Source organism: Meleagris gallopavo, chromosome Z (genome assembly GCF_905368555.1).
Source record: "Meleagris gallopavo chromosome Z, MGAL_WU_HG_1.1, whole genome shotgun sequence".
Classification (NCBI taxonomy): domain Eukaryota; kingdom Metazoa; phylum Chordata; class Aves; order Galliformes; family Phasianidae; genus Meleagris; species Meleagris gallopavo.
The window spans coordinates 31,843,280-31,861,063 of NC_139435.1; the positions used below are offsets into that span (position 1 = coordinate 31,843,280).

Genomic DNA, 17,784 nt, shown 5'->3' on the forward strand with positions numbered 1-17,784 from the left:
ACACAGCCTTAACCATTCTTCATGATACAGAACAGGACACATTAACAATATTCTAAAAAAAGATATCTGTCAAACTACAGAACAAAATCCTGTAAAAGCGAACATAGGTCTGTTCTGGCCTGTTCCACAACTACCAGTGGAGACACCAAGGAGAAACAGAGAACTGTCAGGGCTCCATTTCTGTATTTTGTGCACTTTTTTTTCATCTCAGCATTATAAAGAAGCCAAATTCAGCCCACTCTAAGCAACTGCAACCCCTGAAGCTTTCAGATGGAGAGCTACATTTGCAGATATGAAGCATGATGAAAATTTGTTTTAAAAATTGGAATTGAATTAGCAAGAATTTAATTAGCTCTTCTAAAGCAATGTTCATGTAGTAGTACTGCAATTCACTTTTCACCTCTTGTTTTCTTGTCAGGAAAAAGCTACGTGTCTGACTGTTCTTAAGAGTGTTTGGCACCATTTATACTACCATGTAAAACAACAAACCTGAGTAAATGATCTCAGAGCAAGAGCAGCAGGATCCTTGACCAGTTTGGGTATGGTGTCCACCATAAACAGCTTCCCAGCATCGGAGTGGCTATACAAAAACATGCATGTTAGCAATACTAAAGAACAGGAAAAACAGCAGTCAGGAAGTTTGGTCTTGTGTTTCAAATTAACTTCCCATTCCCAACTTCACTGAAAGGAAAAACTTTTTCTTTCTTCTATCCCTACTATTCTTCAAAGTTTATGACAGAACTCTCACCACAAGTGAGTCTTTCAGCACTGTGAAAGAAATTACTGCATATCTTAAAAGCAAGCACTGGGATTTCTGCTGATGTGTCTCTGCACATCTCAGCTATCGGCTTCGGTGCAGCTGGGCCTATTTACACCACCTGCAATGCTAGCCAATCACACTCTTAATGCTTACATGCCTGCAACTATCAGTATGTAAAAAAAATGAAATTATTCTGTTTCTCTTTCGTCTTACAAACTTCTCCAGTCAAGAAGTTTGACCAAGCCATCTTTGCAGTGGAGACAACAGCAGTGCCTGTGCCTCATCAGCTGGAGAAGAAGCTGTCTAAACACCATTCCCCCTCTGCTACTTAATGATTCTTTGTGGCTTGAGGTTAGAATTGCAGATGCTGATCTGCAGCATAAACCATATAGTGGTTTAAAGTTTTCTAAGTTTTAAAGTTTAGCACATAGTTGTCAATGCAACCAACTGCAAAAATATGTTTTACCGAACAGTGAAACAGCTTCAGCAACATGTAAATTGCTCTTACAGCAATTTACCACATGCCCTTGTTGTCCCCTGCAGCCTATCCTGCCTGCCATTCTGATACACAGGTTCCTGGTCCAGGACCTCACAACACCATGGCAGTAGCACACTGCCTAGAAATAGCTGTAGCACCTCATGTTCTCAGTCTCAGTAGCTCCAGGTCAACACAAATCTATTAATTACAAAAGCTTCTGTGAACTGTATCCAAGGAAATGTAGAATCCAACTGCTCAGCGTAAAATGCAAATCTGAGGTAGAGACTTCAGGTGCATTTCTTGCTAAACAATTCAACTGTACTATTCTGCTGTTTTTAGCTGTAACTTAGCCTTAAATATTAACAAGAGATGTGCACTCAGCTATTATCACCTGCTCTTTAAGCAAACAGATGGAAATCCTGAAATACAGGCACTCTGTCTCCACTGAAACTGCTATTCTTACTCTTTGCTCGATCCCACCTCGAAGATACAGCAGGCCACACCTACCCATTGACACAAGAGAAAAATGGGGAAGAGGTTATGGTGTACGTGAGTTCCCTATCGTGCTCTTCCACATCTATAAAGTGGAGATGTTTCTTAGTTAGGTAAGCAATCTCAGTCTCCTTAACAACCAGGTGGCGGGTCACTCCTGGAACTTCTCTGGGTAGCTGATCATCCACAGGTAAAATGTGCACCATCATCACCTAAAATGAGAAGATGGCAAAATCAACAACCATTCCCTTGATGAGAAAGTGTTGAAGCAATAGTTTACACACTTGCATACAGAAATAACTATATCACTGGAATACGAGATACACGATGCTCAAATCTCAAAACTCTCAGCAGTATTCCTTTTTTTCCACAAGCAATGCTGGATGTTCAACTCCTGGGTTGAACAGTCCTTTCACTGTTGGCTTCAGGAGGTCTGTTTGGTTTGTTTGTATCAGCTCTGAATCTAATATTTACAGCATTTAATGTTATGGTTTGGGAGAAATTCACTGATAACAGACAAAGAGCATTACCCCATGAAAAACAAGTAAGCCAAGAAGTATGGTTGATGGCAAATAGGAGAGATCTATCCCAGTTTTATTTGAAAGTCTTGCAGAAGTTGAAAGTTCCCTCCCAGAGATGCTTCAATGTCGTACCTGTGGCTTTGAGAGATTGGGAGGGTCATGGCTATCACACAGCACAAACTCAATAGAATCTTCAAATACTTCTCCTCCCAAATGATGATAGTAAATTATTCCATTAAACAGATCCCTCTGAAGAAAACTGCTGACAGGATACCCTGTTTAGTGAAAGAATATATCTTCTATTGAATTGTGCATTACTTTAATCCTACATAAATACTATCAATTACCAGTGCAAGTAAATAGTAAATAGTGAGGCATCATGCCTCCTTTCTCACTCCAGCTAAGGCAAGATCTTTGAAACATTTTCTCATTGTCTTTCATGTTTCCTGCAGATCATTACCTTCATTTCCATATCACTCAGTAACCATTCAAAAAAATGCAGCAACACAGCAACTGGCTAACACCTCTATGTAGAGGATAAAAGAATCTGCATTACAGCCAGACTCCACAGTCTAACACAGGAACTCTGAGCTCAGTTCATCTACTGGCTTTGAGCCTTGTAGATAAAATATCTCCTGACTAGCTCAGTTCCTCTTGAGGGGAAAAAAAAAAAAAAAACAAATTGGAGAAATAAATGGAAAACTTATGTGCTAAGTTGTGTTCTGTTATAACTTGCCTGGTGCAAACATAGACCAACATTAAAGAAAAGTGAGAATTTGCACACGTAATAACAAAAGTCTAAAGTTTCCATTATTCACCCTGAGCTGAAGTTAAGTTTAGTTGTCATGTTTAATACAGTTAAAAAAAATGAGAGGAAAAAGAAAATTGTGCTATTGTGGATGTGTTTCATTACCTATTAAGTTTGGCCCTGGTTTCTTCATTATTTCTCCAGCTTGTGGTGGCTTGGTAATATTGAATACTATGTAGTCATCACTGGAATCCATGTCAGAAGCTTGAAGCATGGAGACTTGGATCAGGATCGTCTGTCCCTCCTGTGCTTCAATTGCCACATTGCTGATAAGAAATGGAGGGCTGTCATCTTTAGGGAGGATATTGATTGGAAACTTATGGCGAATACTATGCAGACCATCAAAAATCCTGAACACCACAAAATCCTTTGTGGAATCACTGTCATCGTGATGGTAGTAAACCACTCCAGTCTGAATATCAGAAACTGTAAACATGAATCCTTTTCCTCCTGTCAAAACAGCAGAAACAAATGCATTACAAATGTGTAGTTCAACCCCGAAGAAAATTCTTTCACCAATATAAGTTACTAAGGTAAAGACAAGGAGAATGTATTTCTAACTGAGGAGGGGGAGGAAAGAAACAAACACATTATTCTACTGGAAATAATTTTGCAGATATCAGAACAGTTAAGAATGAAGAATTTACAACCATGGTGGCACAGAAAAATCTTCTAAATGTGTACTGCATTAAGACAGTTTGAGATGCCAGTGATTTTTAACTATGACTGTTTTCACTTTAATATCAAACTGCTTTCTTATCAGGACACTTTGCTTTTATTTCAAGAATCAAGGATGCTGTGCTCTGTAATTATAATTCCTTGTTCCAGTGAAAATAAAAAATTACATTTGCGGCTCTTGTTTTTTTTCTGCAGGTGATCATGCATGAAAGAGAGACCATCGGCACTTCACTGAGCATTTTATACACTCATAAAATACTTCAGGCAGGTTAAAAGTTTTGTGAACTCCCAGCTGATGCAGGAATAGATGGTATACCAAGGGCCTCTAAGGAAAATATTTTTGGCCCTCCAAGCCATGTGATATGCACAGAGACACTCACAGCTGCAGGTGCATTTTCACTCCCTTTGTTCCTTGAAGAGAATTACAGGTAGCTTTTAGGGTGCAGTGATGACTACTACATTTCCATCAAACAAAAAGAAGTGACAGGAGGCACAGAGTAATACCATGGATGCCTCTTTCTCTCTCAGGGTTTTTGCCTAGGACTGGCATTACAAAACTTCGTGCATGTGCACTCAAAGCACTGCACTGATCACATTGCAGGTAGAAGGAATCCCTGCTCTGATTAAGATGGTGCTGACTCACATCAGACTGTCCCTGGTCCACCTCCCACATGAGCTCCTCTGGAAATGAGGGCACTGAGAGCTTCTGCTTATAACGTGGCAGACAGCTGGTCCCACAGACCCCAAAACTGCATGCCAGGAGTTTCCTGAGATGAAACATACTTCATATGTCTCAGTAGTTTCTATTTCTGTCAAATTCTATGCATCACCTTATTGCTTTATTAAAATGATTGTTCTATGTTTCTAGGCTGTGCGTTTTACTTAAAAACATTTAACCATCAAAAAGCCAGCATTAAGAGTGGCAGCATCTTCCCACACTGCTAACAGCAGTGATTTCTTTTACCTAACTGTTTTTTCCCAAAGAGAGCAGCACTGCAGTGACTCATCAGACTGCAAAGCAAAATCAGTGACAGTGAAAATGCAGAGGGCTAGAAAATTAGAAGTAATTTAATCACCTCTTTTTTCAAATAAGCCTTTAAACTGCTAGAAAATTGCAACCACATCCAAATGTTTTCTGTATTTGCCAATGAATCAAAATCACTCATCATTCCTTAAGCATCCCCATTACCTAAATGGCAAAACATAACACCTGCATTTAACCTAGGCCATGCCTGCTCTATGACAATGATTTCTTTAAATTTTCAGCTTTGGGATTCAGTTGAAAGTTCAGAAAGTAAAAAGTTTAAACACATGTTTTTGTTGTTGTTGTTTGGGTTGTTGTTTGTTTTGATTTTTGTTTGTCTTCTTGGGGTTGGGTTGTGGGGTTTTTTTTTGTTTTGTTTTGCAGTTGCACAGCCGTGCCTGTGCCTTCTCCGAGGCTGCAGTAGAGGAAAGCCGTCAGCAGAGGGAGTGGAAGGCTGCCGGCAAGCCTGCTATGGGCAAGGCCTCTCCTGTGCTCCCCCGGCTCCCTCTGGCTGCGTTTTCCCGAAGTGAGAAGCGTAGGAGCAGCTCTTCCTCTCGCGCCTGTGGCCTCCTTCCTGGTGCAGCTCGAGGTCGCACACCGCCCCGCTGCCATTTCTCTGACTCTGCAGCACCGTCTCTGGGGAGACACCCGCATGAGAGCTGCTGCCTGTGCTCACTCACAGCACCAGGCGGAATTCATGCGCAGCGAGGAAAATATTAACCAATTGCATGTGTGAAATTGGCTTGTAGGAAAAACACCAGACTTTTTTTTTCCCTACTTAATGATGGAGAGCACATAAATGCACTGTTTGCCAAAATGTCTATGCTATGCAACCGACTTTCCTTAGGAGCCTGTGAACTTTCAAAATTCCTGTTCTTCCACTGCACCTTCATTCCCCTGCACATCTGCCTCTCATGTATATCTCTTGGTGTCTCCATGACCGTCACATGGTCTGCCACCAGTCATCACTAGAGAAGGTATTTCCAGGACCCAAGTGTAAACAAGAATTTATTTACCTCTCACCGTGAGCCGCCCATGCTGTAAGCCATCAACTATGACCAAGCGAACATTTTGGATATCATCGTTGTCTACCACTTGTAGGTGCTGCCATGTGATCGGCCGGGATTGCCCTTCCAGGAGGCTGAGGCCTGCAAACAGCAGAGTTATTTCACAAAAGCATCACTCAAGGTTGCTAGTGCCCCTCTCTAAACATTTCTGGAGTCAGGAAAAAATCGTGCTTGGTTCCATCTACATATCTGAGACAGACATCTCAAGAACAGCCTAAAAGCCTGATACCATCTTCTCTACTGTTACTGAATTTAAGGAATTTGTATTTCAGAGAAACAGCATATTCTGGTTCCCAGTTACCAAACAGACCATTTGGAATGATCTCTGGACATCTGTAGAGATGAAAGTGTTGTGTATGAGGTCTCACATTGTCTGAAGCTGGGCACTCCATTTCTTAGTGAGTCCGAATTTGAAAATCATATTGATATTCACAATGGAGGACAGTATCTCTTCTTTTTATTCAGACAGCCATTTCAGGTGGAGTTTCTCTTTTTCTCTTTTTCTCAAATCCTATCCTATTCCGCTGCAAAGAGATTGCTCCTTCTGTGGTGATAGTTTCAGACTTGTTTGGCCTTTGCCTTTTGTGGCTAAATATCAGTGTAAATTTTAATGTGAATGGAAGAGTCTGTCCCTTCCCCAGTGGGAAATGATAAACTTGTTTAAATGAGTTCAACATTTGTAGGCTTCAAATTGCTGTTGGTGTCTCATGCTCTGACCTGTATTCCCAGACTGTAATACAACAGTGACTTGCACAAGTCAATCCTTCCATGCCATGGTTGTTTTTCTCCTGCATGGTATCATGTATATTCTGATATGTGTTTTTCATATACTCAATTTTTAGCACTTGTATTTTCTCTTTCCAGTTTTCATCAATTCCCAGCTCCTACTTATTGCTTTACGATCTCATTCTCCCTCAGATTTTGAATGAGCATATCTGTCTAGTTTGTGACTCTTCTGCTCATTTTTTGAGATTTCTACTTAGAGCAGTACAGACAGCACACTATTCTATTACCTTTACTCTGTCATATATTTGTCTTTATTACTTAAACTCTTTTATGTCTTGTTCATTCTTGGAGAAAATGCTGTATACAAAAATCCTGATTTTTTTTTTTTTTTTGTAACTACTTTATTTTTTATTTCAATTAAAACATTTGAGTTTCTACATTTCCCCCCCCCCCAAAAAAAAACAAGTGGAAAAAAAGGTAGATTTGCACTCTTTTCACTTAGTGATCCTTAAACTCCAGATGCAGAACTGAATTTTATAGCTCTGTCAAGATTTCCTGTGTCCAAAGTGTGATAAATTCTGTAGCAGAATAAACTGAGGAACAGAGATCTCACCTGTGTTCCATGAAACCCGAGGAGCGTTTGTATCTGCTGTTCTAATAGAAAGTTGCACTGTGAGTGGTAAACTCCTCTCAAAGTAGAAGTCGTGAACCTCAACCTCTAGCTATAATATAAGCAGACAAAGAGTTTATTGGCAAAAAGAGCCTGAAAAACAACTGTACCTCAAAACACATGCAGTGGGTTTTTATCTGAGAGATAAATCCTAGGAGATTTTAAGATCAGGTAATAAGTTAAAAAAAGAAACTTGATTTAGCTTATAAAGTGTATTTGAGATTCTGTACTTGATCTTGACTGCAATGTTCTTCCCAGCAAAAGATGGGAAGGGTAATTTGCAGTGTGCAGCAATCAACTTTAACTATAGATTGGGATGCAATTAACACAACAATTAACATAAGACTTTTTAATATCAGTAATAAAAGAATAGGGCTTTTCCCACTTTTACATACCTGTAGGACTCAAAAAAATTGGAAGATAAAATACAGACTGGCATGGAGAAACAGATTTTAAAATTTTATATCTATATATTTAAGTATATCTATCAAACTGTTCAATGGCCTTGTAATTCTTAAATCTGCAGTGAATTCCAAAAGTAGAATGGTGAAGATGTGCTCCGTTTGGTAGGAGAAAGTTTGGTAGCATGATAGTTCCTCAAATTAAGGAAACAGCAAAAAGGCAGCTTCTCTGACAGCTTAGGTTAAAAAAGGCAAGTTCTATCAGCAAGAGATGCCAGACTGTATTACATCTGCTTTGCTTTCCAGTTTACCCTTTCTCTGTATTATCTTCCTCTGATTTCATGTTTCTTTGGACAGTTTCATTGCTTTAGTACCAACTATTTTGTTTTGTTTGGGTTATTTCTTAACTATTTAATCAGATTTAATTTCAATGTATTTATATTCTCCTTCAACTGATTTCTCTTCCTCCCATCCCTCTTTTTTATGGTTACCACTTATTTTTCTTATTTTGTGGTCTGTACTGGCACACTATTGAGTTCCACAAAATGTTTTGGTTACTTAAAAAATAAAGTAACACTGTCCCTAAAGTGGGAGACATTCACTTTCAGCACTCTGTGGCAGATCTGGAGCGACAAACATCACTTACAACAAAAGTGGAAAAGGTAGAAGTGATGCTCTGTTCTTTCACATAAAACAGAAATGTGTTTTTACAACCTTGGCCTTACATACTTTGGCATTTGGTCTAGTTACTTACTTACTACAAACCTGCACCAGCCTATTCTCACTGCTTCTATCATATTTTCAGAGTTAGTGACGTAGTTTTAATCATCCTAGCAGGAACTACTAGGGACCCCTTCATGCTACCCCTACACCACCACTGCTGCAGTAGGCTGTGAAATCCAGTGGCAGTCCTGAACTTTGTCCGCCTTCTGTGGTTTTAGGTATGTGTCTAAAGAGCACAGAGTTCACTACTGTCACATAGGCATAAAACAGAAGTGGAAAAAGAATAGCTGGCCCTACCAAAGGCTATAGAGTGTGTTTAAAAGAATGATGCTTCTATTCCCTTCATTAAATAGGGATAATAGAAATAATAATTATAAGAAGAACAGCAGATGAACAAGAAGATGAACAAGAAGATCTAAAAAATACTGTTTAGATATTCACTCATTGAAGGATTATAAATTTTTGAGTTCAAAGAAATTACTTAAGTTGTGAGCAAAGACCTGGTTTGCGTTAGACAGATAAGCTGATATCAGTCATAGTGGTAAAAGATATTGTCTCAGACCCTGCATTGTGTACAGTTAGAGAAATAATATTTACTTTTTCTGGAAGAAAAAAAAAAGGAAAAAAAAGTGTTTATTTACAGCTTATAGAATCTTGAGAAGAAAAACAGAAAATGTTCAGGCATCACACTTTTACCTCATAATTCCTCTTCTCTGTGTGGCTGTTGTTTGGAGGCTGATAAGCAATAAGCATTTCACTGAGATCTTTCCATGTGAAGGAACCAACAGGCTTTGTGTGGTCTGATAGATGAGTAATGAAGCCTTGCAGAGGTGGCTTTGTAATGTTGAACACCAGCAGGGACTTTGGAGTTTCCTTGTCTTCAGCATCAACCGTTGTGGTTGTAATGGGAGTTAAAATAAATTGGTCTACTTCCAAGATGAACTTTGTCATTGGAACAGCCTTGGGTTTTTGATTGGGCATAGCACTTTTAATCTGAATAGGGAGCCACGCATACTCAGTCTACAGCAAAGAGAAAAAGGAGAACTAAAAGGAAGAAGTGGAGCAAACCAAGTAAGTTCAATTTTCATTACCTTCACATTGATAGTTGGGACACTTGTTAAAGTGATATATTATAGAAGAATTTAAACATCTTATTGAAAAAAAATGCCCAGAATAAATTATTTTGACCTCAGTAAAGGTCTTCCAGGTTCACTCGTCTTATTAGTGTTCTTAATTCTGGGCTGAAACAACTTGCCTAATTCGATGCGAATTTCATGAATAATTTTACCTGACAGAAGCATATACATGAGCCATTAATTATTATTAGCTGAATATGTTCACACAGCTCTTAGCTTATAAATTACTACATATATGTTGAAGTCAGTGCAGTTCATGCTCTATAAAGATGTGGAATTATGCCAGGGTTAATATTTAAGTAGTCTAAACTACTTAAGACTAGCAGTAAACATCCAGAGTTGCATCTTTCATAATGCATTTAATCTCTCCAGCTGGTAACAAAAACAATGAAACACCCACGAAGGCCCACTACCTATCTTAAAGATAAAAGGGAGCAACAGATTTCTTTTTATTTTTTAATCAGGAAGACAATCAAACATTGTAAGGTTGCATAAAATTCTACCTTGTGCAGAGTTTTGCTTCTGCTGTCTGTGAGATCCAGCCTCACTGGAATATAATCAATATCTGGCGAGCAAGGGTCAAGGTGCTTATATCGAATGCCCTTCCTCAAAAACTCTTCACAGCTCATTTTTGCGTTATGGATGACTCTCAGTCCCAACACACAGGTCCTGTTTCTGCACTGCTGGCCTGGGCTGTGCTCTGTAATCCAACAGAAGCCATAGAGAAACAGTTAGCTGAGCAGAAACCAGTGTGGGAAGCCTGTTCTTAGGGCTAAGCCTGACAAAAAGCCAGTGTGATGACAGTTAGGACTCCTTTCCCATTCTAACTTTTCCTACAGGTTTTTGTTCTTAGCTGAGATCTTTCTGCTCCAGCTTCCCTTGGTTCTTGGGGAAGTGCTACCTCCAACAATTCCCAGTGCTGTTTGTACAGGATTTTGGCACTGCCAGAATCATCACATTGATCTATAGATCTAGGAGCTAAAAACCAGATTCCTGTTTGGGAATTACTGACCATCGGTGAACTGAATTTTGCCCCACACAGACTTCATGATCCTTTCAGTGTGCAAGACAGCTCAAGCTGTTCATTAAACTTCACATGACCCACTCTTACCCAGCATGTCTGGAGCAAGCAGCTGACTTAATCTACCAGGACTCTTTGAACCTGCTAATACAAACAACTAAAGTACATCATACTAGGGCCAAGGAGGAAGCTCTGTGGTTGATCCCCTCGAAGCTGTTCCTGCTGCACGTCCCCCAGCATGAGCTGGCCATGAGCAGGCAGGTGGGTTTCTGAAGAGGCTATGGAAATGGTGCATTCCAAATTCATCTTCCTGTTGTAGTCAAAAGTGAGGATGTTCTTATCGATTGCCCTGGACAGACCGTAGTATTCAGGCACCTCCAAAGTTCGGGAGCGCATTTTGATGATGTTACAGTCTGGTTCAAGTAACTGAACGTGGAGAGTGAATGTTTCTACAAATGTTTCATTTTCTGTAAACCTATGGGTAATAAGAAAAAAATAATTGCACTTCATCCCCTTTCTGATGCTCTTCGTGAATTTGGTGTTAACCTCACTTTCTAAACAGAATTACTTGAAGCCTTTTCTCTCTTGTGCACTCAAATCCAGATCTCCAGAGACCATGAGATACACCTGCTCATCTCTTCCGACTTGTAAATAGATTTTAGAAAGGAATAGGTTATTAATTGCCTATATACAGGGACACATGTCCTTGTTAGCAGTAAAACACAGAACATGCTGTGCTCTCAAGTACTGCTACCTCTTCAGTAGCAATCAGAAAAATCACTGGTTTTCTGTAACGAACAAGCCGGGTAATAACAAACACATTTTCACTTTCACATTTTTGCGTACCTGAAATGCGTTGCAAATAATGTAAAATAGATGGTTGTTCTTTTCTGCTGCTGCAGCTGAATCTATGTAGTTACCTAATGTTACAACAGAACCTTTTTTTTTTTTCCATGAAAAATGGTCTACTTGCTCTTCCTGAGAGTGCTGTGTTCTGAAAATACAGCAAAGTATGATGACCCGGTTCTGCTTACCTGTACAGCCTAAGCATGACTGTGTCTGCATCTAAAATCGGACAGCCGTTGTGGGTGTACTTGACTTCATTAAGGTGAAAGTGACAGTCAAAAACCTATGCAAGAGAAAGAACAGACAAGTACAATGCTATTGAGGAAGCTAACTTCACAGCTTCTGTTTCACTTCTCTCTGGCTGTCAAGAATGCATTGGCCTGGGGAAGTCTTTAATCTAGTTTATTCACCTATTCTCTGGTCTCTCAGAGAAAGCCAGAACAAGCACAGTAACTGGGAATGCTAGCACTCTGCCATAAGAAAGGCATGCCAGGGCAATTGCTTCTTGCCACCACTTCCCTCCTCTCTCCTCTCACTCAGTAATCAGTTTGAGCACTCACTTCTCTGTCATTGCAGACTGTGGATGTATGGATGCATCTGTTTTCAGGACAAGAACTGTTTTCAATTGGTCTGAACTGCCAGCAGTTCCTGCAGAATTGTATCGAGTTTAATTGCTTTTAAAATTGCTTGTGACTGTAGCTTGATTATACAGTAAATCCTATTATTGGATTGGCCACTATAATTGGAATACAACTTTGAGTCTGTGAAATTTTTCTGTTGGAAACTTTGCTACATCATATGTTTTTGGAACACTGACTTTGTACTTGCAGCCCTTTTCTGGACCAGGTGACATTTCTCTGTACTGTACCAACACCCGGTCTAATCCTGTGACATAAAAGCAACATCAAATGAAGTTCACATCAAAAATGAAGTTCACATCAAATGTGCACTAATTTAAAAGAGATTAATTCTTATGCCACACCTGGTATGAATAAAATTTGAAAACTTGCCTGGCCACTGTACAGCTTATGCATAGGCAAACGATGTTCATATTTCATATTTGCAAAAAGAGCATGTTATTGTCAGCAAGAAAAAAAAAGTTAATCACTACGTTTCTCTTGTGATTCCAGGTGAAGTTAAGCTTGGTTTTGATTCAGTTTCTAAGGGCAGTACTTACATGTGATTAGTTCTTCCATGGACTAAAATGAAATCTGTTTAGCATTCACTAATAATTCAGATGAGGCCATAACTAATGAGAATTAACACACAGATGCAAACAACAACTCTTTGCAGAGAACAGAGGAAATTTCATACTACCAAGCGTCTTTTAAAAATGTGGCTTGTTTTCATTAGCTACTTCTTCCCAGCCACTTTGGGGAATGGTAAAATGGAAAGGGCATTCTGGTGAGATTCTAAAATGTTAACTGGAATTGTGATAAATGGAGAAATTATTTAGATGCTCTGTATTTCAACGTAAAAATGAAGTAACCTTATAATTATTTATTCAGTATAGAAACATGCAAGTTCTAATTCTATGCAGTAGCTAGATAGAAACAAAAACCAGTAGTTCTTAACATTCTTCAGTGTGAATCCATGAAACAGCCAAGATGCATGTCTTGCACATTTATATGCACATTAATAGTTAATTTAGAAATTAGGGCTTATCACCTTTTCTTGTTACTGGAAGTGTTCATTTCCACTAAAGTTATTCTCAGAGTCTCAAGATATATGATAATTGTTCTATATTTCATGTGATTTTAAAAGGTGCTGCCTGCTTTTATCTTTTATCAAGAAGTACATTGTACAAAGTAATTTTTTTCCAGTAAGTAATGAATTAGTTTATTATCAGATACATATACATGAATTTACGACTCTGTTTCAACTGGCTAAAATGACCTTGGGCCAATCCATGATATTGCACCAAGGAAGGTACAGTTGTTTTTTTTATTTGCTGGTATTGCTTAGAAAAAGAGAACAAGAACTCAAGAAAATCTGATTCACATATGGTGAAGGTTCTGACTATGTTGCAGTTGTTTTCAAATATCACAGAGACACTCATTATTTTCCAGAACTTGGGAAACAATATGTGTTTTCTTGTTTTTTCTTTTATCTCCCTTTCTTCATGCAAGATAACAAAACATGAAAGTGAGAGGTAAGTAATGAATTAGATAGTCCTAAGTGACATTATAGGAAAAAAGATAAGTAGTCAGAGGTGTCAAGTGGTCAAGTCAAAGAAAAATACAAATGATACAGAAAAGCTGCTCATATTATAGCTTCCTGCAGTTCAGTAACATCACTGGTGTAAATCAGTGTAGAGCCCTCAAGGTCTGTAGGATTTTTCTGACTTGTAGGCCTGACATGCACATGGCAATCAGATATTCCTCCAGTGATACCAGAGGAGACTGCTTACAACTGAGGGGCTGGCTACTCATATAACTCAGATAACTGATTTCTTTTTTTTACTAGACATTATTATTTTCACCTCTTAATTGTCAACGAGGGGGTAGAAAATGAAAGACCTTTCCACAAAAATCTGTTAACACTGATTGATTATCATATATGTGTATAAGACTCAATCTGCTTTGCAAAAAAGAAACATCTGTTTTATGTTTTCTAATATATTTTCCTTTTATATGAACAGCCAGCTCTAATTGTCTATAAACTCAGTAGGTACAACAAAGGAGATCTGAATCTTCTCCTAATTACCACCAAGCTTTGTTTTTTTCCAGTTCAACTGCTTTTAAATTACAAATTATAATTACATTGTCACACATTCCTAGTACATTACTCACTTTAATGACAGTAAAACAGATCTGATCAGGGATACTTTCTGGCTGCATTATTTCCTGATAGAAGGAGCGTGAGTGGCAACAGGATGGCCAAACTCTGGGAAACTCTTTCAGGAATGGTTAAGGTTCAGGCAGCACATCCAATTATGTCATAAAAAACAGAAACCCTCATCTTTTGAAAGTTGTTTTGTGCTTCCTTACCTGGGGAATAGGACTGTAGATAAGCTGATTTGGAAGCATATTGCAGTGGTCCTACCTCGAAGAGGATGGAAAAGGGAGAAGGCACTTTTCCTAACTTTTCCTGGGACTCAGGACAGGGTAGATGGAGGGGAGGCATCCCACACCTCCAGCTTGGTACCCCACATCCACCTGCCCAGAAATGCTCATCCTTTCAGGTGCACCCATAGCCTCCAAGAGGTTAGAGACCTTTGCATAGGCACAGACTCAGCTGTGCATTCTCAGATTGGGACCATGACAGAACAGACATTTAAAAGAGGTTAGTCTGAGAGCAGAGGAAGACAAGGACCGTAGGTATATCAGAAAGTAAGTTGTGATGCATACGTATCTCCTGATGCCTCTGAAAAATGCTGACTCTGTGCTTAAAGCACGCTAGGTTGCAGAGGAAAAGTGGCTTTTTCAAAGTACCTAGGTCCTACTGCACATTAGTGGCTGAGGCAGAAGTTGAAAGCAAATTCAACCACACAGTTAACTGCCCTGCATATGAAAGTGTTCTCCTGGCAAAGAGGCATGTAAGTCTCTCCTTTTCTTCTAGTGGACCTAACTAGGCCAGGGAAGTGGAAGGGGATAAGGGGCCCTGAGCTTATAGAAGCTCTGGGGAAGATTCCCAGCAGAGGCCCTGCACCTCCTGGGGCCAGGCTCTGGAGGAGAACACACACTCACTGCTCATTGTCTGCTGCTTTCCTTGGGATAGAAAGTGCTGGTTTGCCTGAAGTAATAGTGGTGCAAAATGGTGCAAAAAAGAAAGAAAGTCGACAAGCAGGCCAGATGCTTTGAAAAACATGAGACTGGTATTTCTGCATTGGCCTTGCAGAGACCACCAGAAACCTGAGAGGAAGTGAAAAACTAGACATTTGCCAATGCACGGAAGTATATGCTTAACTTTTCAAACATAGACAAAAGCTGTTGGGTTATGGTTCATTTTAAAATCATTAATCTTCTGTCTCTACCGTTACATTTTCTCATCAACTACTTCTAATTCCTTCTTCCAATGACTTAGATAGGAGATTTTTTAAGCAAATGAGTAGCAGAACAGTGACATATAAAACACATTTCACCATTCCTACAAGCTCAAAATTTTAAAAGTAAACAATTTTTTAAAATGTATTTGCCATGTGTTAGCAATTTGGCTGTTGCAGAGCAGAGTAAACAATACTGTACATAATGTGCTTATTGTAGGCGATGATTTTTTTCCTAATTGTTCCCAAGGTAGTGGCTGTGTGACTGAAATGCAGAATGTTCTAGCTGGCTACACATTACCCAAGGGGAGTGGATACTGATATGGTAGAAAAACAGGCAACTGTGAGACTGTGAGAGATGTGTCCTACCCCAAAGTTTTGAAATGCTCGTTCTACATTTGTGAAAGAAGGCTCTGACCAAAATCATTTCTATACCTTTGTGTTATTGAACTCAGCTTTTTTTTTTATTTCAGGAGTGCTATTCTCTGTCAGCTGGCTACTTTTAGTAAAAAAAAAGTGAATCTTATTCAAACGGAACATTCAGATTTTTGTGCTTTAAGCAGTACCCAAAAAGAATTATGTGAAGCAATATTCAGAACAGCAAAAAAGGGCCCAAATACCTGTGGAGTTAGCTTCCCAACCCTTTGCGTTATTGGCTCGTTTCTCACAACTTCGACTTTGCACACATCCTTCTCTCTGGGGATGGAAAACTTGAGGTCATCTTCTGACAGGAAAACAGACTGTCCTTTCATCACTTTAATGCCACGGTTGACACTTATAAAAGAGGAGCAGACAGCTCTTAGGAAAACAGACAGCAATAGTAACAACCAGGTTTTCTCAAAGGGCTTCATGTTGTGAGGCTACGCCAGCTCTTTTCTGCTGGTGGAAAAGTTCTTGACAAAAGGAGTCTTCTCTTCCTCCTCCAGCAAACGCTCACTGTATAATGGAGCACCAAAACGTCAGTCACAGGTAAAAACGTACCACTTTTCTATTATGATGAACCTTTTAACTGCAGTTTGAACAGATGCCTTTCAAAATGTCCTCAAGTTTTTATAAAGTTCATTGGTCAAGGCTGAGGAAATGACGAATGTTCTCTCTGACCACTTTCAATGTCTGCAAATCCTAAAAATAAACAGGGAGAAATGATATAAGATATTGAACGTCTGTTGAAAACAAACAAACAAACGCACTTCCTTATCATTGCTTTATAATTGCAGTTTATTTCAACAAGCAAATGAACTTTACCTTTGAAGACAATTATTGAGAATGCATGTGCTCTGAATATTAGCTTTGTACCAATGAGACTTCTACCTCAACAAATCAGCTCTCAAAATGGATTTAAGGCACCTAAGCACATACAATCATTTGCTGTGTGGGACCCTCTGCTACTGTGAGATTTTTACTGCTGGACCACTTTAGCTAAGCTGAATAGCATTTTAATAAGAGTATTATCTTTATATAATCTTAATCTTTAATAAGAATCTGAGTAATTTCAAAGTACAGAAGGGAGTATTCGTTTGGATTCAATTTAGCTGAACGTAAAATAGAGGAAGTGTGGGCTTTTGTTAAATCCATTACTGTTTTGCCATTTAATGGTGGGAGATGGAGAGGGAGGAGGCATTTAACCTTTAGTTTAGAACACATTCATTGTACCTCTCTATTTTTCCTTTTATAGTGACAATTCCTGCGTGTCAATAGAGACGTATATGATGTTGAACTACAAAGATGAAGTGTTTCTTTTTAACAACAACAAAAAAAAAAAAATTAAAAAAAAAGATAATGTACTCCTTTTTAACTTGATTTAATAAAATAAAAAATAAAAATAATTTTAAAAAAAAGTAGTGATAGGGAACAATAGATAATAAGAGAAAAGAAAATTACACAAAGTCTCTCATATCCAGTATAGTGGAGCTCTTGGAGCGGGTCCAGAGGAGGGTCACTGAGATGATCAGAGGGCTGGAGACCTCTCCTGTGAAGAAAGGTTGAGGGAACTGGGATTGTTCAGCTTGGAGAAGAGAAGGCTCTGGGGAGACCTCATTGTGGCCTTCCAGAACTTGAAGGGAGCATATGAACAGGAGGGGGAACAGCTGTTTACGAGGGTGGATAGTGATAGGACAAGGGGGAATGGTTTTAAACTGAGACAGGGGAGGTTTAGGTTAGATATTAGGAGAAATTTTTTCATTCAGAGGGTGGTGACGCACTGGAACAGGTTGCCCAAGGAGGCTGTGGATGCCCCATCCATGGAGGCATTCAAGGCCAGGCTGGATGTGGCTCTGGCAGCGTGATCTGCTGGTTGGCAACCCTGCCCATGGCAGGGGGATTGAAACTAGATGATCGTTGTGGTCTTTTTCAACCTAGGCCATTCTATGATTCTATGATATGATACCTGAAGCTGAGATTAATCTTCATTTTTCACATTTATAAGTTCAAAAGAAAAGCACAATTATT

General features: G+C 39.2%; 1 protein-coding gene across 2 annotated transcripts in view; it reads right to left on the reverse strand.

The window, feature by feature from the left end:
- FREM1 (FRAS1 related extracellular matrix 1) overlaps positions 1–17,784 on the reverse strand; it is a 76,799-nt gene that overhangs the window by 41,968 nt on the left and 17,047 nt on the right. Inside the window, exons 2-12 of one of the 2 annotated variants that reach the window (XM_085213549.1) lie at positions 15,957–16,458; positions 11,540–11,634; positions 10,679–10,980; positions 9,988–10,184; positions 9,045–9,368; positions 7,168–7,276; positions 5,778–5,909; positions 3,165–3,509; positions 2,384–2,526; positions 1,746–1,942; positions 490–580 (exon numbers count right to left, since the gene is read on the reverse strand). In XM_085213549.1, the coding sequence (XP_085069675.1) occupies positions 490–580; positions 1,746–1,942; positions 2,384–2,526; positions 3,165–3,509; positions 5,778–5,909; positions 7,168–7,276; positions 9,045–9,368; positions 9,988–10,184; positions 10,679–10,980; positions 11,540–11,634; positions 15,957–16,187 (2,166 nt within the window). In that variant the 5' untranslated portion in view covers positions 16,188–16,458. Of the gene's footprint in view, positions 1–489; positions 581–1,745; positions 1,943–2,383; positions 2,527–3,164; positions 3,510–5,777; positions 5,910–7,167; positions 7,277–9,044; positions 9,369–9,987; positions 10,185–10,678; positions 10,981–11,539; positions 11,635–15,956; positions 16,742–17,784 lie in introns of those variants that run through there. The other variant, XM_085213550.1, reaches the window with a different exon arrangement.